The sequence below is a fragment of the Mauremys reevesii genome, linkage group 1 (assembly GCF_016161935.1).
Source record: "Mauremys reevesii isolate NIE-2019 linkage group 1, ASM1616193v1, whole genome shotgun sequence".
NCBI classification, from domain to species: domain Eukaryota; kingdom Metazoa; phylum Chordata; order Testudines; family Geoemydidae; genus Mauremys; species Mauremys reevesii.
In genome coordinates, this window is record NC_052623.1 from 210,059,416 (window position 1) to 210,084,939 (window position 25,524).

Here is a 25,524-nt window from a genome sequence, read left to right on the forward strand (position 1 = left end):
TGATTTTGTTTTGTTTATTTGGCAGTTATATCCAACTCCCTCCCCACAAAAAATACAAAACCAAGTAAAATAAGTGCACTAATGAAACCTACAGAATACTGATACATTTCACACACATACACAAGGGAAATAGAGAGAGAGAAGGGGTTAATTTGTGTTGGCTTTTGTAAAAAATGCCTTTCCTGCCCCCTTGCAGACTCTACCGCGAATATCCCAGATAACTGTTTTTGGAGCTCAGCATTTTCCTGACTCACCTGCCAGATCACACCCTAGGAATTAGAGATAGAAAAGCCTGTTGTGTGATATGGTCTTTTACCACTCAGCCTGGGTAGGACTGTTTCTTATATAACATACTGGGGTCACACCCTTCGACTTGAGAGATGTTCATGCATCATTTGGGTACAATAGCCCTTGAAACCAGCGATGTTTTCAACACGTTACATCTTAAATGATATTTTTCTTCTTAGGGGAAACAAAGGAAATGAAAAGGTTCTGTAGGAGGCAGCCCTGTCTCTACACAGGGCAATTAACTATGCCCCAGTTGTCCTGCTTTGATCTGTGTGGCAGTGAAATCTCACATGCCCAGACTTTGCCTCACCAAGGGTCACTCTTGTGGCTTGTCAAGGGGTACCACATATTTTGCATAAACCGGAGGTGATTGTGGCTACTGTTTCATTAGGGTCACGCTGTTGAGACTACAGATCACAGCGTGCAATGCTCCACATTGACCTGAGCAGCCTAACTGCATTGCCTGCTGGGAGCTGTAGTCTCCACAACCTACACACCTACAGTACATTGGAGGATTATCACAGACCATGTTGCATAAAACTCTGAAAACTACATAACGCCTTCAGCCACGGTTTGACGTCTCCCCCACTGCACATACTTGGCTCCTCAGCCAACCCTTCCTACTTTGGGATCTTACTGGTTGGAAAATAAGCTGTTTTTCCCACTGATGAAAATGTTTGCTTTTTAAGGCATGTTGTTGCATTTTCCCTAAGGCACTTTAATGGGGCAAGTGGTCTCAGCTGGGGAAGGTGGTAGGAGAGGAGGTGGGAGGTATGAGCTACTTTCACTATTTCAGACTAAGGCAAAGAATTAAAACAGTGTGCCAGTGACTCCAGACCCAATGTGCTCCAGGCATCCATTTGTAGAGTGGGTGGGAAGAATAGGGGGCATGTCCATTGGGCATTCCCATCTCACCAACCAATTCCTCTGATACCACTAACCAGGGAGAGGGAACAACAATCATTTCACTCTGAATTCCCCGAGTAGCATTGTTTTTTCCCCTCAAACTGGGTCCCCCCCTGAGTTCTAGGGACTAATTCACCTCTCACCTACTCCAGTGTAAACCTGGGGTAATGCCATTGACATTACTCCTGATTTACACCAACATGAGCGCAGAATCAGCTCACTGGCGTATTACTCCAAAGCCTCGAAGCATTATGGGCAGATTCTGATCTCCCTATGGTGAAAATCTGGAGTAACTTCACTGAAGTCAATGGAGATACCTTAGAGTTACACAGGTGTAACTGAGATCAGAGTCTGTCCGTGTCTCTCTGAAGTCCACAGTATGAAGAGACAGTGGCAACATCAAGACCAAGACAACAGTACAAGAGATTAGCTGATAAATGTACCAGCGTTCAAGCTTTCTTCTTTCCCTACACTAACTCACTCTTCCCCTTCTCTGCCGGGAAAGTGCTTTGAATAAAGGGAAGGCTACAGCTCAGCCTTGCTAATCTTGCTTCAAGCAGAACTAACTCTAACTGAGGCCAATGGGAGGTTTGCTTGAGTAATCACTAGGGAGTGCAGGTCGTGAGGTGATCATTCAGCTTATTCAAAGGGAGAAGACTGAAGCCAGAATCATCTTGACTCAGCCTAAGCGTAATGACTGGGAATGTGCATCAAGGCATGACTGGAACAGGGAAATGGGCGTGTATGTGTGTGTATATGAAGTAAAGTTGAATATAACAGGAGAACCCATTGGGCTTGAGGGGACGGGGTCACTGACAAAAGACCATTCCCTCAAAGAGTATCACAGTTGTAACTAGGCCCACTGCTCAGAGAAAAAAAAAAGTGGCCAAAAGAAAATGATCCTGAAAGGGAAGCTACGACAATCAGCTATGGACTGATCGGAACACACAGGCTTGGCAGGCTGCCACAGGGGGATGTGCGCACGTCCCTGATCTTAACTCAATTCAGGTGGGACCTCAGAATACAGGCCAAAGACAATCTGGCTGATTTACCCTCAAATTGGACAGAGGGAGAGAGATGATCACTCACATCGCAGGCTGCAGCTGATAGATATACACGTCTACCCCAATATAACACTGTGCTCAGGAGTAAAAAAAATCTTACTGTGTTATAGGTGAACCCACGTTATATCGAACTTGCTTTGATCCACCGGAGTGTGCAGCCCTGCCCCCCCGGAGCACTGCTTTACCGCGTTATATCTGAATTCATGTTATATTGGTTCGCGTTATAGCGGGGTAGAGGGACAGTCCCTCTGTCCCTTGTTTAGTGTAGCCTGCACTTCCTTCCAGGCATTCATGTGATTTAGGGAGACCTCCTGCGGTAAAACCTGGCAGCACAGGATGGGATAGTCTGCACACTAGAGAGCCAGAGAGAGAGAACCACAGGGTCTGTCTGTGTCCAGCAGCCTCAATAAAGAATCCCCTTTATATTTACTATACCAAATCCTGTCTCTCTCCACCGTGAGGGACACTGCAGCACTAAGCTGAGAGGTGCCCTGAAGCTGTTATGCTTAGAAGCTGTTGTGCTGATTGTACGTGCTGGATAGAGGCAAATGCAAACCATGCACAGGAATTGCAGCACTTTCAATAGCAAAATATCTAAAGCTACTGCCTAAAAATACAAAAGCTCAGTTGCTACCCTAGAAAATAAAGTTGTAAAACAAAAAGGGTGTGAGTGTGATAAGAGAAAATATTGTAATGTAGCATCTTTGTGAGGGGACTGGAGCGATAGGGGGCCAGGAAGATGTCAAAGGGAATAGTGTGACTTTGGGGCCCACAAGGCATTGTAGGAGTTGCTAGGAGCGGCTGGCTGCAGGCAGGGAGGAGCATGCTGGGCAGCTCACTAGGAACTCCAGGAGTCAAGTGAAGTCAATTAACACAAGGGGAGATGCCTGGGGTGAGGCCCATGGAAGCTGTAAGGGGACGGACAGTGCCAGGTGGACAGGGAGGATGGGGAAAGGACAGAAAGGAGAACAGGAGAGAAGGAGGTTGGGGGAAGGCAGAAAGGCACAGGGAAGACAAGAAGATGGTGACCTGAGGCCACATCCCTGGCTGATTGTGCCCCACAGGATGTATGCTCAGCCACAGAACGTTCCCTTACATGATCCTGCTGCCAAAGCAGGTGCATGCTAAACCCTAGAAACTGAAAGATTCCCAGGAGGTTAACCCCACTCCCCAGCACTCACCTCCCCCTTCCCCAGGTTTTCCTTTTGGCACAGAATTCCCTGCTCATTGCCTTAATGGGCCCTTGCCCTGGACTGCAGAGAAGATGTCCTCTGTGAGGGGTATCCTAGAGGCTGCTGTAATTCCCTCCTGTTCTCACTAGTCTCCAGCAGTGACTCCCCCAACCAGGTGGACTGTGCTCCCCTCCCCTGCTTCCTTTTTTAATAACAAAACAAAAACCTCATCGCTAAACAACGTAAATATCTGTGACTGGGCGACTGTAGAAGACACTTGTGCATATTGAGCTCAGCGCTGAAGGACAGGACAGCGGATCTGGCCTGTTCCCTGGGCTCCTCCAGTGAGGAGGTCCCTTACATCTCTTTGGTGCTCATTCGCTTGGTCTTCTCAGCCGTCTCCTGCAGAGAGAGAGCATTAGATTGAGGCCTGTGATTCCACATTAGTGCTAGTGAGAGGTGCCAGCAGACTGAAGGCTTCTGTTTCTCCATAGGACAGTACAACACGGGCGGCAGCAGGCCCGGCATTCCACCCTCACCCCTCAAACTACCTCCATCGAATGTGCCTCACCCCTGCCATGGAGGGACCATCCCAAAGGGAAAAAGGGAGTTCCCCCCTCCCACAAGCCAGTGTACTCCCCTTCTTTGCCAGAAAATATCTGAGATACAGAGGAAGGAGATCTCTAGCAAGGAGAAATTTCCACACTGATTCTGGACAAAGAGATTCCAGCCTAACCTGATGCTTTTGCAGTTCTTGAACGTATCTGGCCAGCTCCTCCTCAGTCAGCTCCTCCTCGGGTTGCTGCCCCCCTACAGGCACCTTCTGGTTCTTCCCTGAAAACACAAGTGAAGTTTAGAGCCATCCCAGATGTTAGGACAGCTCTCAGATGGTGATATGGAGGTGAGAGAGCCAGGGTGGGTTCAGCCTGTGTCATGCCACAACAGATCTCAGGCTCACTGGGGCTTGCTTTGTCTGGAGAAATGAGAGCTGGTGAGTTCTGACCCCTCCTTCTTTGCTGTCAGGAAAGAGGGAGGAGTCTGTCTCCGCCTGGGATACATGAGGTGTGTATTCATGCAACTCCCTCAAGAGTAAAAGATAAATACATCACAAATGAACTAGGCTCTGCCCTCCCTGCTTGTTATTGAAAAAGAAAGCCAGTCACAACTAAACACCTTCACTGGCTAAACAAATCTGAGGCAGATAGAAATACGCATGATGCACTCCATTTAATTGGCACATCTGCTTATTCAGGACCTCTCTCAGGGAACATACAGAAGCCCAAGGATATTTAATTCCACTTAATGGAGATGCCTTTTGCTCATTTACTGGTATTCAGATCTGCCTGACACTCATGCCACTTTGGTCTGCTTACTCCTCTGACAGCAGCTTTTGGTCCCGCCATAGCTATGACACAGGCAGAAAGGGCGAGAATTGTTAGCCCATTGCATGCTACTTGTTTTCTCCCTCCACTTCAATGACCCATGCTCGGTGGCCATGCAGGGTGTCTTGCAGCCACCTCTGATGCTAGCACTGGGCAGACAGCAGGTACAGTCTCTCTCCCAGCCACCCAACCCCATGGGCCTGCCTCATAGCATGAAGGGATCCACAACTCCCTAGGTAACAGTATCAGGATTAAAACAGCATCTTCTCTGAATCAGGAATTCCTGTTACTAGGGGCAAAGGGAAACGGTTCACTGGGGTGAATCAATTCAGAGGCCTCTACTGTGTTATCACCAAATGAATTTTTGAAGTAATTCTGTTAACACTGGTCACTGTTTTACTATCTCCACATCTGTTCATGGTGCTGGCGTCTCTCTCAGTGGGAGCTACCATGCTACCGACATTCTTAAGAGGTAATGTGTTAAGAAACAGAGGTGCTATTTCCATGCAAAGGCCCTTCATAAGAAGCAGGGAGGCCAGAAGAATGCAGAGCAGCGCCGTGAGGGTGGGCTGGCTGTTTATCAAGAGAATAAAGCGTTTCCCAAAGTCTTACACAGGGAGACCAACTGGCTTCCAAATGCGCAATGAACTCTGTGAGATGAGTTGATCCTCCTGATGTAAGGCGCCCAATTAAGAAACTCACTAGGGCTTCCCCATCTGTAGCACTGCTGTCACAGCTTGAAACTGGTGTGAGGAGACATCCCAAGGGACAAGAGATGGATGATCGGTCAAGTTTCATTATAAAGGATACTTCCCTTCATACAAATAATAATTATTTTTCCTTCTGTAAGAGCTTTTATTTGAAGGCTCTCAAGGCACTTCTCTAACAGTCATGAATTAAGTCTCCTCACCTCTCTCTGGAGTAGGACAGGATAATAATCCCTATTTTACAGAAGCTGGGGACACTGAGGCACATAGAGGGAAGTGACTTGTTCAAGGTCTTACAATGACTGCGAGGAAGAGCATTGGCCTGCTAAACCCAGGGTTGTGAGTTCAATCCTTGAGAGGACCATTTGGGGATTGGTCCTGCTTTTAGCAGGGGGTTGGACTAGATGATCTCTTGAGGTCCCTTCCAACCCTGATATGCTATGATTCTGAAGAGCTGGGAATAGAAGTCACAGGTCCAGAAACCCAGCGCCTTGCAACAATCAGAAGACAAAACTTCCTCTGTAACTTCCTACTTGCCCCAGCCCTTTGCAGGTTGTACCTACCCTCACAGGTCATGGCAGTGCACACCCAGTTCCCACAGGCACAGACGCAGCGGTTGCACTCCACTTGGGTCTCAGCTCCATCCTCATATGTTTCATCTTCAAGGGCACATTCTAGAAGGAGCAAGAATAAGGGGAATTGGCTTTGATGTACAGGGCAGATACAGGCAATTGGATTCTGGGAGTTCTTTGTTTCCTCAAGTCTCCCCTAAGCACTTGTGAGTTAATACAGCAGGGGCCACCACAGCCTCTATTTGTCACTCCCACCCACCCTGGGACCTGAAGCCCCATCTTCTGTCGAAGAGCACCATGGACAGCATTTTCAGGGAGTGCTTGTGGGGTGTCTGACTTTCCACTGCAAGGGGCACGAGGGAGTTCAGTTTACTGTTCCACTAGCAGTATCACCATGGCCTGCACTGTATCATCACTGCTGAGTTCACTGTATCATCACACTAAGCCTTTGTGTAGGACATGAACCCCGACCCTCCTGGCCTACTGGGGAGCACACTCCCTAGTGAGACAATTAGATCAGCTGCTAAATGATGTTTAACCCTTAGAACGCTGAGCCGTTTCCACGTAAATTGCAAATCTAAATTGGGTTCAGAAGGCTGATGAGTTACAGGAAGATGGTCAGGGAGGGTATCTGGTAACTGAAAGCCAGAGCAAGGCAAGGCTCTTCTCTGGACTGAGATCTGCCCAGTGCCCAGCCACCTCAATTGTTCAGACATGCACTCATCTCCCCACTGCTGAATCCCTTACTTGATCATCCAAACATACATTCCCCATTGACCTGCCTTTCTGAAACCCACGTCCCACACACCCTAATATAAGGGGAGGCTGCAGGTCAGGACTGAGGGGCATTGGCAGGGCTGTGTGGGGAGCCCAGCACTGGAATAGCAGTGGAGCTGCAGGGCAGGACTGAGGGGCATTGGCAGGGCTGTGTGGGGAGCCCAGCACTGGAATAGCAGTGGAGCTGCAGGGCAGGACTGAGGGGCATTGGCAGGGCTGTGTGGGGAGCCCAGCACTGGAATAGCAGTGGAGCTGCAGGGCAGGACTGAGGGGCATTGGCAGGGCTGTGTGGGGAGCCCAGCACTGGAATAGCAGGGGGGGGCTGCAGGGCCGGAGTGAGGTGTATTGGACGAGCTTTAGGGTGCCTGCCTCCTATGTCTGGCTCTAAGCTCATCTATTCTCTCCCCCCTTTCCGGAGCCTCTGTCTGCCCCTGGTGCAGGGGAGAAGAACATACTTTTCTCTGGTGGGTTGAAGGACGGGTTGAGGCACTTGAGGAACTCATTGAAGCTGAGTTTCCAGTCGGCATTCTCATCAGACAGCTCAATGAGGGCGTCCACACAGAGTCCCCTGAAAGGAAACAGATACAATGGGCATGGGGCTCAGGGTGCTGCCTCTCCTGTGGCCCCTGCTCTTCCTGGTGCAGGGATCTGGACAAGTAAGTGCAGGGCAGTAAGCGCTAGAGCTCGGGGCCAGGCCAGCAAAGTGACTGTTGTAATAGAATCTACTACATACGGCAGAGGAGAAACAGGCTCCGATTGCTGCTTTGCTGGGGAGTTATTCTGAACAAGTTAGTAGCAGAAGGAAATCTCCAGCTCAGCCTTATCAATGATATTTTATTGTTAGTTTTACTGCAGAATGGAGGCATCGCTGTGAACTTCTGCCTTCCCCCTGTCCCCTATCAGCACCCCAGGTAGAGATGGGCCCGGAATGGACTTTTCATTTAGCTGGCAAGTCTGAAAAATCAAAAAAGTGTTTCCTTTTGAGTCAAACTGAAAACACATTTTTTTTCTCAATTTTTAGTGAATCGAAAAGTTGAAAAAATTTCAGGTCAGGTTAAATGCTTAATCCTGATGCGATTTTTGTTTTATTTCAGGCATTTTGGAAAGCAAGGAGAAATGGATTTGCAAGATACTGAGGTTGAAGCCAGTAGGAGAACATTTCAATCTCCCTGGACATTCAATAACAGATTTAAAAGTAGCCATCCTTCAACAAAAAAACTTCAAAAACAGACTTTAAAGAGAAACTGCAGAGGTTCAATTCATTTGCAAATTTAACACCATTAATATGAGCTTGAATAGGGACTGGGAGTGGCTGGCTCACTACAAAAGCAATTTTCCCTCTCTTGGTATTGACACTTCCTCACCAATTATTGGGAGTGGAACACATCCACCCTGACTGAATTGGCCTTGTCAATACTGGTTCTCCACTTGGTTCTCTCCCTTCTCTTCATGTACCAGTATATCTATGCCTGTATCCGTAATTTTCGCTCCCTGTATCTGAAGAAGTGGGTATTTTACCCACGAAAGCTTATGCCCAAATAAATTTGTTAGTCTTTAAGGTGCCACCGGACTCCTCATTGTTTTTGTGGATACAGACTAACACGGCTACTCCTCTGATACTTGAGGTTGGTGTGAATTCTCTTGCCATTTTGAGTGTCACTTCCCAATGGTTGTTTGACTAATGATTAGCAGCTAGCTCTCCCTTCACGTCTGCTGCCCCTCCTGCTTGCCTCCCTGCCCCAGGTTACCTGAGTAGCTTGTTGGTCTCTTGGTCCACATAGGTGGTGATGTTAATAGCAGTTTCATTCTGTTCCACAAACTTCAGGAACTCATTGGAGTCCAGGCGAGAATCCCCACCATCGAAGCTCTGTAGAGGTGAGAAGATGGACACTAGAGGGCTGAGGCATTGTCCTGTTCCCATTCCTTTCCCTTTTCTACACACACTTGCAAATGGAGATGGATGAATGACCAATTCTTTAGCTCAGTGGCAATGCCAATAAATTGGAAAAACAAAGTTTGGTGTGGGCTGAACCGAATCGAAAATGGGGTCTGCTCTACAGCCAGGATTCCCACATCCCAAGTGAGTGCCCTTCTCACTGGGCTAAAGGTTATTTGGGGGGGGGGGGCGCAAGGGAAGGGGATGGAAAGGGAGAGAAGGAAAGAAGGGGGAAGTGCCAGCAGCTGCAGCACCATCTCTTCCTTTTCCTCTGGCCATTTTGTCAATGGCCAAAACTATTGGGGTCAAATTTCTGAACAGTTTTGGTCACCCCAAACTGCAATTTTCATCAAATAAACTAGAGGTCCAAAAATTTTCACCCAGCTCTCTTGCTATGTAGCATTTTGCATCTTCAAACCCCAACTCTTTTATGGGGCAGATATCATTCCCCCTATTCTGCAGAAAAGGAAACCGCGGCTTATAGATAGGAAGTGACTTATCTATACCACCCAGAGAGTTGGTGTTAGGGCTCGGATGAGAATGCAGGAGTCCTGATTCCCACTCCTCTGCACTGGCCACTAGTTCGCACTGATTCTCATTCATCTCTGGCTGCTTGTTTTATGGCCGCAGCATGATCAGATCATTTCCTCCCTTTGTTCCAGGTGGCCCTTACCCATTTTCTGGCATGAAATGGACCAATTATGTTTTAGAGATGCTGGGTTGGTGCAAACTTTCAGACAGGTGTAAAACCAGGGTCTTGACTGTCATATGCTAATGGCAAAGAATCACAGGAAGAGTCAATTTCTGCTAACGCTGAACAAGAGACTTCATTAGAATAAGGAAACGAGTATTATCCCTCAAGCTGCTCTCTCTCTCTCTCTGCTTCACTGCAGAGCTTCTGCCTAGAACCATCCTCAGCCCCCATATGCCTGTCTTCCAGCTATAGATTTAAAAAAAAAGAACAGATATTTTCACAGTAGCCACATTTGGCCATGAAGGTCGCATGTCACTCAAGAGCAGAGTGTTTAGCCACAGTGTCCTAGCTAAATTCCAAGGAGAGTAATTACACTCTACCTTCATAAATTCCTTCTGCAGTTTCACATAGATGCAGTTCTTCAGTTCCTATCCTAAACTGGTGCATAGTGCTGCAGTGCACTTTTCAGTAGCTGCTGTGTCCCTTCCCAACTCAGGCAGTTGCAATGCAAAGGTGGGAGAAAAGAATCCTGTTTATTGAATGCTATAAAAGGTGCTGGAGAAATTTTGCTGTGTGGCTCGGTCAAGACACTTCCACTCCTTGTGTCTTAGTCCCCTCTGGTGCCTGAGGCTCCATTCATCAGTTCCTGTAGGTTGCTTTCAGACCCTCGGATGAAAAGTGGTAGGGCAGGGGAAATTATTATCCTCTCTGCAGCCAGTGCATAACTGTCCTGCTAATGTGTCTCCAGCTCCATGGGCTCTGAACACCACATGTCCCACAACACTGTTTACAAGGAGGGCCACAGTTTCCACAGAATCAGGTTCAGTGAAGTCTGCTTTGTCCAGCACTGCATGTCCCTCTGCTGCCCTGAGGTCCCTGTATGGGATCAAGAGGCCTAACAGCCCTTGACACAAATCCCTTTGAAGGTCTAGGCTTTGGTGGCTCATGTCCCATACTTGAGTCACATTAATGCATCTCACAAGACAGAGTATCATAAGGGAAATGGCTTAGCCCCCTAACTGCTGACCACCATTCAAAGAGAAGAGGAAACTAGTTTCCTCCTATAGTCCCTGCTATTGAATTGAACAAAAATGGGTTGCAGTATCCACAGTGGATGAACAGTTGGTGCTGCAGGTCAGGATTAAGGTGCATTGGCCAAGCTGTTTGGGGAACCCAATACTGGGATAGCAGGGGGCGGGGAGGAAGAACAACTGCAGAGCAGCAGTGAGGGGCATTGGCCAATACTGGGTGAGGTTCCCATGGGTTCAGTAGAATTCCTACAGGTCAGGGTTGAGATGCATTTCCTATCCTATCTCCTAGGACTGGAAGGGACCTTGAAAGGTCATTGAGTCCAGCCCCCTGCCTTCACTAGCAGGACCAAGTACTGATTTTTGTCCCAGATCCCTAAGTGGCCCCCTCAAGGATTGAACTCACAACCCTGGGTTTAGCAGGCATTTGTCAAGCTATGGAGGAATATTTGCACAATCTCTGCCACCATTCATTATGCCTGACTCATATCAGCCTTGTTAGTCCCCAGTTCTCACACGGACTGAATTTCATCCCAAAATACTGTAAAGCCCCTGGGGAATGAACATTCCTGGTGGATGCCATTAAATGCCCAGGATAAACTGGGAGGGGAGGGGTGTTAGCTTTTGCTTTTGTGCAGAGAAAGGCTATGGCTTTGTCACGGGAGTATTCCCCAGCCTGAGGCTGGAATCAGCGAACAAAGGAAAGGGGAAACAGTGAGATGCTCAATCAAGCCAGCAGGAGCTGGTTTGCCTCTGTGCTGCAGACACGGTTTTCATTAGGCTCATAGCAGGGGGCGTGCTCCTCAGAGTGCTGACATCAGCAGAGTGAGCACATGGCTGGCTCTGGATAATACATCACAGCCTGTGGCACAGGGCGGCCCTTTGAGGAAGGAGCTGGGGACAGTGTTTTTTTTTTGGGGGGGGGGGGAGGGATTGCATAGCTCTACTCTGCAGGTCACCCCATCACTTGGGGTGATGGCAGATGCCCATGGGTAAGCCTGAGGCAGTGAATCACTAGAGGGCTCCCATAAAAGGCACCAGTGTTAATAGCTATAAAGGCTGAGAGCTTGGCTGGCTTCTCGGGTCCCATTGCCATGGCAAATTTCAGAGCTAACTCCTGTCAGGTGCCATTAATCTCTCACTGTCAACACCTCCTTATTTAAACCACCTGGTCCCCAACTCCCCGCCGGCTCTGGGCCACGTCAGGATGGGGAGGGAGAGATGTGCTGAGGGTGGCAGAAGCAAGCAGGGAGTGTGTGATCTGCCACTTACAGAAGGGAAGGGGACGGGGGAAGGGGAATTTACTGACTCCAAGGAAGGCGCTGAATGAAAAGGCTGGGAAGCATAAGAGGTTATTCTCTCTCTTCACGGCTGGGGATTTGAGCCGAGTCTCTGCTGCCTCAGGGGCTTTATCCTTTGAGACTGGGCTCCCAAGGAAAAGCCCCCACATGCCTCCCACCCCAATCTGAATTGGGGCAAAGGGCTAGGACCACCCCAAGCCCCCCTCCATCCCCAGCCTCCTCCTTGTGCATCCTTCCCTGTGCTTCCCTTCTGGGGTTCTTGTCTCTGAAGGCTCAGCACTTACATCTTCCTCTCCTTGTTCCTCAGTTTTCCCTCTGCAGTTCCCCAGCCCCACCTATCCCAAGAGATCTGTCCCCTTCTTCCCGTCCCACTCATTTCTGTCCCTCCCCCAACCCCCTCCAGGGCATGTCTGCCAGCTGGAGCCAGGAGCCCTCCTCAGATGGGAGGAGGCTCCAGCTTCTTGCTGCCTCTCAGCTGCTCTGGCTCCTGTGGGGCTGCCCATAAATTACATAACACATTTTTGGGAGATTTTCAAGACCCACCCACCCCTTGTAACACTTTGTAACATTGAAACAAACACGTACCATTCAGGACCCACCCACCCCCTAATGCATTACATAGTTTGAAAGACGCTCCTGTACCTCAACTGAGGGATAAGAGGGGCAGGCAGGGGGGGGCAGCTGCCTGTGTGGGGGAGGGAGGTGCTGCTGCAGGCAGCCCCGCACCCGTACTTGGTCACTCTTTAGTAAAAGGCGAAAGATTTATACGAACTGAGAACCGCCCCAGATGCTCTGGCCCTAATCACACTGCAGGGGCTTCACTTACTGTAGCCACCTGGCATGTCACTGCAGAGTGACAGCAGCACTGCATAACAGTGTAGGGCAGGAAACAAGAGCTCATCTCTAGGGCCGCCCCGGCCCTCTTTACCTTGAAATACTTGTCCAGGACTTCGCTGTAGTTGCTGCCCTTTGAGAACCAGCCATCTGGGATGATCTCGGCCTCGAGCCATTGGATAATGCGGCGCCGGAGCTCGTCCCTGTCAGACTGGTAGCAGACAACTGCTCAGGAAGAAGGGAAAGAAAGGGTGAGCGAAGAAGAAATACAATTGAGAGAACATCAAGAAACAATTGAAAAACCAACACCAGGTTACAAGTGACAGAATTTCCTTTTATCACAGAAGGGGTGCGAACTGGAGATCAGCAATCTCCAACCCCAGCTGGAGGTGCTGAGTAGTGAACAATGTTTGGGATGAGGGTGACACCCAGTGGAAAGGCAGGAGAATGGTATCCTCTCAATCCCCATTGCTTCGGTGACTTCCTCTCCCTCTTGTCATGTGGCATGTAGAAGATGACAAAAATGGATCCAGAGCTGACTCCTCTCTGGGCACACACAATGTTATCCTCCAATGGGTTGAAAGAACGCCCAGCCTGAGGAGGGAAGGAGGCTGACCATCCTGGCTGTCATGGGGAGAACAAACATATTTAGCAATGGCGAAAGGCCCCAGATTGGCAGCCATGGAGAGAATAAAGATCTCCATCCACAGTACAGGGATAGCGTGGGCTGGGCAAACTTCTCCTACTACATCCTCTGCCAGTGTCTCTCAGGGGGAGGGGATTTCAGTCTCTAGGCTGCTCCACTATGTCTGTCATGGCTACGACACCATTGCATACAAAAAGGAAAGGAGTTAGTGCTCATCAAAGATGGAACTGGGTTTGTTTGCTAAGCCACCACTCTCCCATGGTAGCTGCAGTTGTATGTGCCAGAAACTAATCTTTTATTTAAAAAATCCAAAAACTTAGGGTCAGGCCCTCAACTTGTATAAATTGTCACATCTCCATTGAAATCAAGGGTGCTATGACAGTTTACCCCAGCCGAGGATCTGGCCCTAAGGATCTAGTCCTTATGGCTGAAAAGAAAACCTCTAATAACCAGACAGACAGGGAGACAGTAGCTGGGGGTTCTGTAAGGTCAGCTATGAATTCCTTGGTCATTGTGATAGGACTGTCATGCCCTGAGAAGGTCCTTTGCCTTAGGTTTGCATTCAGGAATTGATTTGTCTTATAAGGATTATTTATTATTATTATTTATTATTTGTATTACGCAGTTCCTAAAGGCCTTCACTGAAAGCAAGACCCTATTGTATTAAGCACTGTATACAGTATACACATAGTAAAAGGCAGTCCATGTTTTGAAGAGCTTACAGTATAGACAGACAAAACAAGGAGTGGGAGGGGAAATGGGTGCAGGGAGGTTAAGAGACTTCCCTAAAGTCACACAGCAGGTTGGTGGAAGAGAACCCAGGTCTCCTGACTCTCAGTGCAGTCCCCTATTCACAAAACAGTGCTGCCCTCTTTCAGTGGCGCAATAATCTAGCCATCCTTGAAGCATACTTTGGAAAGTGTCTGCATAAAAATGGGACATGGGACTACATGTTTTACTGTGTATATGACTCCACATCAAGTGTGCTCAGGGAACAGGATGGCTGCTTTATCTATCAGCACTACCAACTCAGCCTGGTTCCTGAGAGTCAAGCTGGGTTCTTTTCATCTTGCGCATCATCACCAGTAACTCTGACCATCAAAGTGCAGTTGAGCAGTCTGCCTCTACACACTAAAGATTCTGCAATTGGAACGTTGTTAACAATTCTGCTGATGCTAACAATTCTGCACAAGACTCAATAGAATCCAACTCTCTTTCCAAGGCCATATGAGCTCTGTTTGCAGTGTTGTTTAGGCCATGTTGGTCTCAGGATATTAGAGTGACAAAGTGGGTGAGGTAATAGCTGTTAATGGACCAACTGCTGTTGGTGAGAGAGACAAGCTTTCAAGCTTACACAGAGCTCTTCCTCACTCAGGCCTGGTCTACACTACAGTTAGGTTGACATAACGCAGCTCCCATCGATGTAACTCTCCCACTACACCGACTTAATAACTCTACCTCCTCCAGAAACATAGTGCTTAAGTTGATGTAGTTAGGTCAAAGCAGTGTCAGTGTAGACACTGGGTTGCTTACATCGACTCTTGCTACCTTTCAGAAGCCATCCCACAATGCCCCACACTGACGGTTAAATCGGTGCATGCGCTCCTGGTGAGGCCACGCACCGCCAACACAAGGAGCGTAGTGTGGACGTGTAAAACCAATTCAATTACTGAAGTTGGCTGTATGTCGACATAATTTAGGCTGACTTAATTTTGTAGTGTAGACTTGCCCTCAGACCTGGGAAATGTACTCAGAGTCATAGCTAAATACAAGGTGAAACAGATTGTTTAGCACAGTGGTTCTCAAACTGGGGGTTGGGACCCCAAAGTGGGTTGCAACCCCATTTTAATGAGTCTCCAGGGCTGGCATTAAGACTTGCTGGGGCCCAGGGCCAAAACCCAAGCCCTACCACCCAGGGCCAAAGCGTGAGCCCCACTGCCTGTGTCTGAAGTGCTTTGGCCCCACCTCTCGGGGAGGCGGGGCTTGGGTGGGCTCAGACTTTGGTCCCCCTTCCTGGGGTCGTGGAATAATTTTTGTTATCCAAAGGGGGCTGTGGTGTATTGAAGTCTGAGAACCCCAACTTTAGCATAAATAGTTAACACATATTTCAAAGGACCTTTCCAGGTGAAGTGGCCAGTTATCACCTCTCCAGTCATAGGGGGGAAAAGAGGGGAAAAAAGACTGGGGGTGATGGTAAACGCTCACCACTAGCTTTTTTGAAATGTGTGTTAACTACTTATGCTAAACAATTTGTTCCACCTTGTATTTAGTTGTGACACTCTGGGTATGTCTACACAGCAAAGAAGAACCCGCAGCTGGCCCATGCTAGTCGACTCAGGCTCGGGCTAAGGGACTGTTTCATTGTTGTGTGGATTTCTGAGCTTGGGCTGGAGTCCAGGCTCTAGGACCAAGTGGGGTGGGAGGGTCCCAGAGTTCGGGCTCCAGCCGCAGCCCAGAAGTCTACACTGCAATGAAACAGCCCTGCAGCCCCAGTCCTGCGAGCCTGAGTCAGCTGCCATGGGCCAGCCACGGGTCTTTCTTTGCTATGTAGACATATCCTGTGAGTACCTTTCTCAGCCCTGAAGAAGAGCTATGTGTAAGCTCAAAAGCTCATCTCTCTCACCAGCAGAGTTATCCCATTAAAAGGTATTACCTCACCACCATAGAGCTCTGCATGTCTAACGGGAGGAAAAAGCAGTCAGATCATATTTCAGTCAGTAGAATCAGCAGCTTGGACTCTGCTACACCCAGGCAGCCTATCTGTGGAGTAAGGAGGGATCAGTTTTACATAGGTTAAAAAAATAACTATCTTCGATCTGAAAATAAACAACAATCTATTACTATTATTAGCAACTATGTAAGTGCATTGATCCTCAAAGTGCTTTACCACCATTAGTATATTATCACCACCCCCGTTTTACAAACTGAGAAGCTGAGGCACAAGAAAGTGAAGTGTCTTGATCAAGGCCACATAGGGAATCAGTATCAGAGCTAGGAACAGAAGTGAAAATTCCTGGTTCCCAGTCCTATGCTCAGCCCACTACATTGTACCTCTCAATCTCCCTGTCCCTTAGCCAGGCACAGGCTCTGTAATATGAAAGTTTGCAGGTAAATTCTGTCCCCATTCTGGGAACAGACCCGTTTTTCTATTCATTCCACCTTAAAGCTGTGCAGTTCCCTGTCAAACTGCCCATTCTTCCACCATGCACATACGCTGGGAGGAATTCTGAGCTCTCAGGGAGGAGATGGTTTCTTACCTGGGCTTGCGGCTGGATTCTCAGACTTCTTCTCTGTTAGTGGAAACATGGGAAAGGACGTTAATGAGCAGGGAAAAAATGGTTTCACTATTACATTTACGTCCTGATACTTTGTATCAGAGTGACACGAGACTCTCCCTCACGTGGAACAAATGGCAGTGAGAGGGGAGGGATTCAGCTCTGTGAGTTTGTGGCCTCTGAAGACCCCTATTACCTCCTAGCAACCGGGCACCTTTGGTGATGGTCGAGCTTATCTCAGCAGGAAGGGTATCAGGCAGTTCTGGACTGCGCTCCCTAGCACATTCCCTCATATTCCCCTTTGGAGCTGCTCCTTTAACAGACCAGCATTACCATAGAGAGTGTGAGTCCTTGGAAAGGTCAGGACCCCTCTTGTCCCTGTTTGGTGGAAGTGATGTCAAAACATGGGACATGGGCACAGATTTCTGGTAGCTCAGGGGCACCCACACTGTGTGACACAGAGGACCGTGTAGGCAACTGGCTAGGAGCCCGAGAGCAACACTCAAGTAGGCAAAACCCTAAGCTACATCTACACTCCAGCTGGATCGACGCTCCGGCGACTGATGCACTGGGGTCGATTTAGTGGGTCTAGTGAAGACCCACCAAATCGACCGCAGATGGCTCTCCAGTCAACTCCAGAACTCCATCCCAAACGAGAAGAGTATGGTAAATTGATGGGACAGTGTCTCCCATCGACCCAGCGCGGTGAAGATACCTCAGTAAGTTGACCTAAGATATATCCACTCCAGCTATGTTATTCAGGTAGCTGGAGTTGAGTAACTTAGGTCGACTTACTGCGGTAGTGTAGACATAGAGTGAATCCTGGCTCCTGGAGTCAGTGAGAGTTCTGCCTGAGCAAGGATTGAGGAAGGGCTTTTGGAACTGGCCAATTCTCCACATCATTTAGCGGACCTGAACCTTCCTCAACAGGTGGATGGAAAGGGTATGTTGATTGTATTGGTTGTTGGAAGGAAGAGGCAGCTGGGAGCCATGTTATGGGTGCCCCTTGAGCTCATCTGTGATCTCTGTGAGGGAACAGGAGGCACGAGGTCGTTTTCTCCTCCACTGCACCTCCTCCCAGGGTGGTTTTGTTTGAGTGACAGTAGGTCCAAAGCCCTCAGGGCTGGCTTTACCTTTACAGTGGCCATCATAGTCCACCTGGATCTTGGAGCCAGTAAGGCAGGCATCACGATGCAACTCGCAGTGGTTCAGGTATGTCTTGCCATTGCTGCCACACACAGGCCTCTTATGAGGTTTGCATTGCTGAAAAAGAGCCAGAAAGAGAAGCGCTTTGCTCAATGCCTCGGGTCCCAAGATGGCTGGAGGGAGGCAGTGTGTAAGCCCCACTCTCAGCCCAGCTCGTGGGCACTGTGCACATCTTCCTCAGCGCAAGTAGGGACTGAGAGATACTAACCACCCAGAACCTGTAAGATCTTGCGCAGGAGCTGAGTGGCCTGTAAAATGGGGACCCCTCGTCCACAAACATGTTTCCCCAGCCCCCAGCACTACCACCATACAGGTGATTTAATGAAAGCAGATTTACTAGTGATTAATTTCTGTGTTCTTCAGTATCTATGCTATGTTTGTCTCTGTTTCTGGGTGTGTGAGAGTTTGTGTGTGTGTGCACAAACCTGTGTGTCTGAGTGACTTTGTGTGTGTGTGTGTGTGTGTACGTCTTTCTGCTTGCATGGGCTTCAGACACAATCTCGAGATTTCTGCTGTGGAACTGAAGGCAGGCTCACAGCTGAGAACCAATTTGGCATTGCCAACGTTTGGGCTGGGGGTCTTCCTTTTTGTGTTTCTCTTAGCCTGGGTAAAGGTAATCAACCCAGTCAGTTTGCTTACAGCTCCTTTCGCTTTCCAGTTCCCAGGGCATCAGCATCCGGGTTGCAAATGCTGAGGGGGTGGGGACAGGAGGGGTTCTTTAAAAAACAGTGTTCCATTGGTGTAAGAATGCATGGCTTTTTGTAATGGGAAGAGAACAGCGAAATGGGCAGGTTCCGTGTCCCTAAACCTATTCCTTCTTTCAAGGCCCATCTCAGTATACCTGTAGAGATTTTTTTAAAAAAAAAAAATAAGTGTTTAGTGCTGGTTTCTGTAACTCACGCAGACTGGCTATGCTGACAGCAAGCTTGCTGAGAGCATGTGCCCCTCCCCACACCAGTCCAATTGTGCGTTGACACCCTGCCACACCCTCCCCACATGAGGAGTGCTCCAGCCAGCTCTCCCCTGCATAGTTTGACACTCTGGGCTGTGGGATAAGTGGCGAGGGTATAGGCAGCTCAGCCACACTGGCACTACCCTGCGTGGGTCGGCATCTGTGCTGCAATGCACCAGAGGAGAGCACCAGGTTGTGGCAGGGCACTGGGGGCTCATGAGGGGAGAAAACAGAGCCAGTTCTGGGCGTGCAGGAGGAGAGTATGAGAGTGGATGACAGAGGCGGAGAGAGTGTGTGTGACTGGGGAGGAGGAACTGGAAGGGGAGAGCTGGGAAGGAAAGGGGCTATAGACTGAAGGGCCTCTCTTGGTTTGGGGCTACTTAAGAGCAACTCCCATTTAAGCTCTATTGGCTAGTGCTTGAGCCCTAGTGTATTTTATCTGGATCCCTTCGACCTCAAGAAGTCCCCTCTCCACATCTCCTCTCTATCTCTGGTCATCTGGAAGCTGCTCTATGCCCTACCTCGATGCAGAGGCAGGTGGGCTCCCCCTTCTCTGTCACTGCGCACTCCCGCCCGGCTCCACAGAAAACGTTGGCACAGATTTTGGATTTGCTCTTTGGCTCTTCCTGCAGGATACAAAGTGAGAGACAGAGACAGTGTTACTGAAAACAGCCCCACCTTCAGCTCACAGTGGGTCATAGCTTTTTGAAAAGTTCATGTACATTTTAGACTGAACCAAATTGCCCAGACTGGCATCTCATAGGTGGACGAATGAGAAGGAAATGACCAATCTATCTGTGCAGCTCAGCCAGCCAATGACTGAGAGCTTGTGAGAACCTGACACCGCTCCAGAGGGTGCAAATTCCAAGAAGGGAGGATCTGCTCAGAGTGATGCAAGGGGATATAACGAGGAATGGGTGAATCTGAGCAGAAGATCTAGTCTGATTGCCAGGAATACATTCCTGGCAGTGAGACCTATTAGGCTGTGAAATCATCTCCCAAGGGAAGGGGCGGAAGCATTCTTGTGTGGGAGCCTTAAAAGTAAGTTGGACGGTGCCCTGGAGCGTACACACTCTAGAGTTCAATCCTGAACAGAAACAGGGAAATCGCCATGGATAAGACCAATGGGCCTAGTTGTCCCAGTGTCTTTCTGCAATACTACACCAGCACATGTAGCCCAGTATCCTGCCTCCACTAGTAGTTCAGTATCAGATGCGTCACAGGAAGAAATTCCATAATGGATAACTATGCAATAACTTTCCCATGGGGACATTTCTTCCTAGCCCCAGATGGGTAGTAGTTGTCCTATAACCTGAAGCATGAGGTTTATTTGCCTAATACATTTTTATCTTATCCAATGTCACTGCAAATATTCTTGTTACTATTACAAGTGGCCAATCCTTTTCTGAATCCTATTAAGCTCTTGGACTCAATGACAACTAGAGGCAATGGTTGCCACTGGTTCGTGATGCACTCTGTAAAAGTGTATTTGCCTTTATCAGTTTTTAGTTTGCTCCCTTTTAATTTCGTTGAGTGACCCCTTGTTCTTGTGCTATGAGAGAGGAAGATGGTTCCCTGGTTAGGGCACTAGCTTGGAACTTGGGTGTCCCAGGTTCAGCTCCCTGTTCTACCACAGACTTCCTGAATGACCTCTGGCCAGTCACTGAATTTCTTTGTGCATCAGTTCCCCATTTGTAAAACGGGATCATAGATGCCAAGGCCAGAAGGGACCATTGTGATCACCAGTCTGACCTCCTGTAGAACACAGGCCATAGAAATTCCCCAAAATAATTCCTAGAGCAGATGTTTTAGAAAAATATCCAATCTCAATTTAAAAATGGTCAGTGATGGAGAATCCACCACAACACTTGGTAAGTTGTTCCAATGGTTAATTACTGTCACTGTTAAAAATCTATGCCTTATTTCCAGTCTAAATTCATCTTGCTTCAGCTTCCAGGCACTGGATCATGGTATACCTTTGCCTGCTAGAGTGAAGTGCCCATTATTGAATATTTGTTCCCTGTGTAGACACCTATGGACTGAGATCAAGTCACCCGTTAACTTTCCCTTTGTTAAGCTAAACAGACTGAGGGCTTTGAGTCTGTCACTATAAGTAAGAATACGATCGTGTCACAGAGATCTCAGATTCTGGGTCTTTAACAGACCTCTGCGATTTCTTCAGCTTCAGCCTGCTGCAGCGGCAGGCCTTGAGCAGCGGCAGGATTGGCGCAGCAATCAGCAGTCAGCCCCCAACGCAGGAGCAGCAGCCAGTGGTGTAGCCACGTGGAGGGAAGAGGGGGAGTGGAAAAATAAAAGGTGCCACCCACTGCAGCGCTTTTACTGACGGGGCAGCGCTCCGGGTCTTCGGCGGCATCTCGGGGTTGGAATCTTCACTCGCTACGCAGGTCTTCAGTGGCATTTCGGCGATGACACCCGGAGGGAGTGAAGGTCCCGCCGCCAAAGTGCCGCCAAAGACCCGGAGCGCTGCCCCGTCAGTAAAAGCGCTGCAGCAGGTGGCGCCCAGTTTACACCCAAGCTGCAGCAAGGAGCGGATCATCAGGCCCAGCTGGGCCGCACGTGGAAGGAAGGGGGTGGCTGGAGCTCCTGGGGTGCTGGGACCCCGCATGTCGGGGTGGCTCGGGGGGGGGGACACGTGGGGAGGGGATGCTGCTGGGGGGACCCTGGAACCCAGCAGTGGGGGGCTCCCAGCAGGGGCAGCAGCATCACCTCGGGGGCAGCGCAGACTCGGAGTCGATGGGCCAGACCCAGCGCAGCGCACGCTGAGCAGGGGACCCCTGAGCCAGGCTGTACCATCTCGGGGGTGGGGTGGGGCTGCAGCTCCCTGGAGGGGACCCTGCTCCCCCGCCCCCAGAAGGCTAATGCCTCCAGCAGAGCGCCCCCAAGTGGGGAAGTCCCAACCCCGTCCCCTGCGCCCATTCCCCAAGGATTGCATACTGTGTCGCTAACCCCTTTCCCCCTCTCCAGCACATGGTGCAGTCCGTTCTGTCCTAGGGCGGTGCTGTATCAGCCAATCAAATCATAACTTGGGTGCCTTCTGACCAATCAGCTGCTGCTTCATGTTACAACCCGATGCAAGGAGGGAGGCGTAGGTAAAGTTCTTTAAAAGGTCACCCAGGTGGCAGGGGATGGGGAAGAGGAGAGTTTGGATAGACCAATGGGGAAGGGGAAGGGGGGGGTCTCCCCAGTGGTGCGAGTTGGAACCCAGGCTCCCAGATGAGTAAAATTAAAAAGGTGCCATTTGTGCTTGGTGGGGGAGCGGCTGCTCCCCTCGTTCCCTCCCTAGCTACTCTACTGGCAGCAGCAGGGCTGGAGCAGTGGCTGGCAGTCAGCCCCCTCAGTGGGGCTCCCACAGTTAACCCTCCCTGCCCCTTCTGGGCATTTTTAGTAAAAGTCACAGACAGGACACAGGCTTCCGTGAATTTTCCATGAAACTTTGCCCATGACTTGTCCATGACTTTTACTAAAAATACTTGTAACAAAATCTTAACCTTAACTATAAGGCATGTTTTCTAACCCTTGTGGCTTTTCTCTGAACTCTCTCCAATCCTTCTTGAATTGTGGGCACCAGAACAGTACATAGTAGTCTAGTGTCAAATACAGAGGTAAAATAATCTTTCTATTCCTACTCGAGATTCCTCTGTTTATGCATTCCAGGATTGCATTAGCTTTTTTGTCCACACTGGAAGCTCATGTTCAGATGACTATCCCCTACATCTCCAAATCTTTTTCAGAGTCTCTGATTCCCAGGACAGAGTCCACCCTCCTGTAAGTATGGTTTACATTCTTTGTTCCTAGATGGATACATCTACCCGAATTTAAATGAATATTGTTTGCTTGGACCCAGTTTACCAAGCGATCCACTTCACTCTAAATCAGTGACTGGCCCTCTTCATTATTTATCACAACCTTAAGTTGTGTGTCATCTGCAAACTTTATCAGTGATAATTTTATGTTTTCTTCCAGATCATTGATAAAAATGCTAAATAGCATAAGGCCAAGAACTGATCCCTGTGGGACACCACTGGAAACGACCTGCTCGATGATGATTCCCCATTCACAGTTACATTTTGAGTACTATCAGTTAGCCAGTTTTTAATCCATTTAATGTGTGCCATATTAATTGTATATCATTCTAGGTTTTTAATAGTCCAGCCTGACTTCAAAGAGGTTTTGTGAGGGTAAATACATTAAAGGTTATGAGTAAGGCTATGATTATGTCACAGAAGTCACAGAATCCGTGACTTCCAGTGACCTCTGTGACACTGGGGGCCCCCACAGCTGACCAGCCACCCTGTAGTGTGAAAAACTGCGATCTGACTGAATGTGCTACTTAGGGTGTACTGAGCATGCTCACATGAACTGAAAACTGAAAATGCTCAGTAACATCTGCTGAAGCCAGCAGCGGGGGACCCCTGCAGCAGTCCAGCCTCTGCGGGCAACCCTCACAACTGACCCGCCTCCAGCAGGAACCCCTGAGCTCCCCAGCTGCCACCGCTGCCAGGGCCCACCCCCGCAGCTGCTCATCCGCCACGAGCAGCTGGTCTCCGTCCGCCGCAGGCAGAGGGATCCCGGAGCTGCTCAGCAGCTGCTGGAAGGAGCCCCCCACAGCTCCCCAACTGGTGGTGGTTGGGAACCCGATCCCCCGCCCCGCTCCACAGGGCAATGGAGACTGCAGCTCCCTGCTGCTGCAGGCGGAGGAGGGGCAGGGTGCTCCCTCCCCATTTTGTCAGGGATGGTTTTAGTAAAAGTCAGGGACAGGTCATAGCTTCTGTGATTTTTTGTTGTTTCTTGCTCGTGACCTGTCCCTGACTTTTACTAAAAATATCCATGACAAAATCTCTTTTACCCGCATTCTGTCAGATATTTCATGTGATAGCAGTCTCGGATGATGACCCAGCGCATGTTGTTCATTTTAAAAACACTTTCACTGCAAATTTGACAAACTGCAAAAAACACCAGTGTGAAATTTCTGAAGATAGCTATAGCACTCGACCCAAGATTTAAGAATCTGAAGTGCCTTCCAAAATCTGAGAGGGGCAAAGTGTGGAGCATGCTTTGATGTGGAAACTACAGAATCCAATCCACCAAAAAAGAAAATCAACCTTCTGCTGGTGGCCTCTGACTCAGATGATGAAAATGAACATGCATCGGTCCACACTGTTTTGGGTCGTTATTGAGCAGAATCTGTCATCAGCATGGATGGAATGGTGTTAGGGGAGCAATATGGAGCTATCCAAGCTGGAATTTGGGTAGGGTATCTACTCTTCTAAAATATGCTGTAAGATCCTTAATAATCTATTTTAGGTTTTTATATATAGTGCCAAGCACTGCACCATACTAAGGAGCACACAAGACCAGATTCCAGAACAAAAAGAAATGAAGTTGTATGTTATTTTGAAATTAAATCAACCAGATTCGCAATTCAAGTGTCTAGCAACAGGTGGCAGTATCCTCCCTCTCCCTAGCCACTTCTCCCGCGGACTGCAGCATGTGTGCTCTGTATGTGCCTCCTCTGAAGTTCAATCCAGTCTCCTGTTCTCATTAAGCTGAGGTTTAATAGCATTAGAACAGCTATAGGCGCCTGGAGGGGGCACAGCCAAGCTAGCTGGAATTCTCAAACCTCCTCAAACCACCCCGCTGTGGGCTGGCAATATCCCACCTCTGGCAGCAGCACCTTCCTTGTACCCCAGGAAAAGGGCGGCTGCTTGCCAGGCGTGGGTCAGGAATGTTGGCAGGATGACACAGCAGGAAATGATCTTTTAAGGCAACTTGTCCAAAGACAACCTGCCTCTCAAATGCAGTTGCCAGAATAGAAAATCAAGTTGCTCTGATTTTCATTTTAAATCAAAGTGAGATATTTTGTGTTTTGTTTTGAATTAACCTGTATTGTTCATAGCTAGGGCCTAGACTCCATGACCCAAAAGGCCCTTTCTAGTCCTGTGTCCATACACCCCTGGTTCAGAGCAGCATTTAAATCCCGGCTGCACTGACTGAGGGGCCCCTCAGGCGTGAGGCTGAAAATGAAAACAGAATGGTTTCTTTGTAGAAATTACTGAATGACTGAAAAAATCTGATTTGCCTGCCCAGCCACTACTATGATGTATTCTTCCTCCAGCTTCCACTCAGCCAGTTGCGCCCCAGACTACATTCTGGACTATCATCTGCATGGATCCCCTAAGTGGAGTCTGGGGAGCAACTCAGGGGAAGGTAAATAATGGGTTAGTGGTTACAGCTTAGATATGGGAATTAGGACTTCTGTTCTCTACTCTGGCTCTGTTACAGGCTTCCTTAGTGCCAGTGGGCAAGTACTTTCCCAGTGATATAAATTCTCATAGTTGTATCTTGAGTTGGGTGGTATTTGGTGTTTGTCTTAAAGCCCCAACTCCTGGAGTCATGGGAATAAGTGAGAATCTCAGTTTTCATTCAGTAGTACAAAGTTAGCCCACATGGTTGCAGAGAAAAGCTTGAAAACATGACCAGTCAAGGCACAAACACCAGAAGGCAAATAAAAAGAACCCAGAATGTATTTTTTGGAATGTTATGATAGTTAAACTAATCTCATATTTGTAGGCCTGACTGGTGATTTCTGAACACTTGGGATTGGTGACACTGCGGCCTCTCTGTGCCTCAGTTTCCTCATCTGTCACAGTGGGTTTATGAAGTCTAATTAATGTCTAGAAAGTGCTTGGATAGAGAGAAAGAAAAGGGCAGCGGGTTATTAACTGCTATGTGGTGACATTTACAAGGATACCCATAAAAAGCC

The 25,524-nt window shown here is 48.7% G+C and overlaps 1 protein-coding gene across 1 annotated transcript in view; it reads right to left on the reverse strand.

Annotated features, from left to right (window-relative positions):
• FSTL1 (follistatin like 1) overlaps positions 1-25,524 on the reverse strand; it is an 82,964-nt gene continuing 57,440 nt past the window's right edge. The window contains exons 3-11 of the mRNA XM_039512963.1: positions 19,262-19,366; positions 17,716-17,845; positions 16,565-16,597; positions 12,756-12,886; positions 8,617-8,735; positions 7,324-7,436; positions 6,083-6,193; positions 4,167-4,264; positions 1-3,832 (exon numbers count right to left, since the gene is read on the reverse strand). Coding sequence (XP_039368897.1) covers positions 3,788-3,832; positions 4,167-4,264; positions 6,083-6,193; positions 7,324-7,436; positions 8,617-8,735; positions 12,756-12,886; positions 16,565-16,597; positions 17,716-17,845; positions 19,262-19,366 — 885 coding nt within the window. The 3' untranslated portion in view covers positions 1-3,787. The remainder of the gene's footprint in view (positions 3,833-4,166; positions 4,265-6,082; positions 6,194-7,323; positions 7,437-8,616; positions 8,736-12,755; positions 12,887-16,564; positions 16,598-17,715; positions 17,846-19,261; positions 19,367-25,524) is intronic.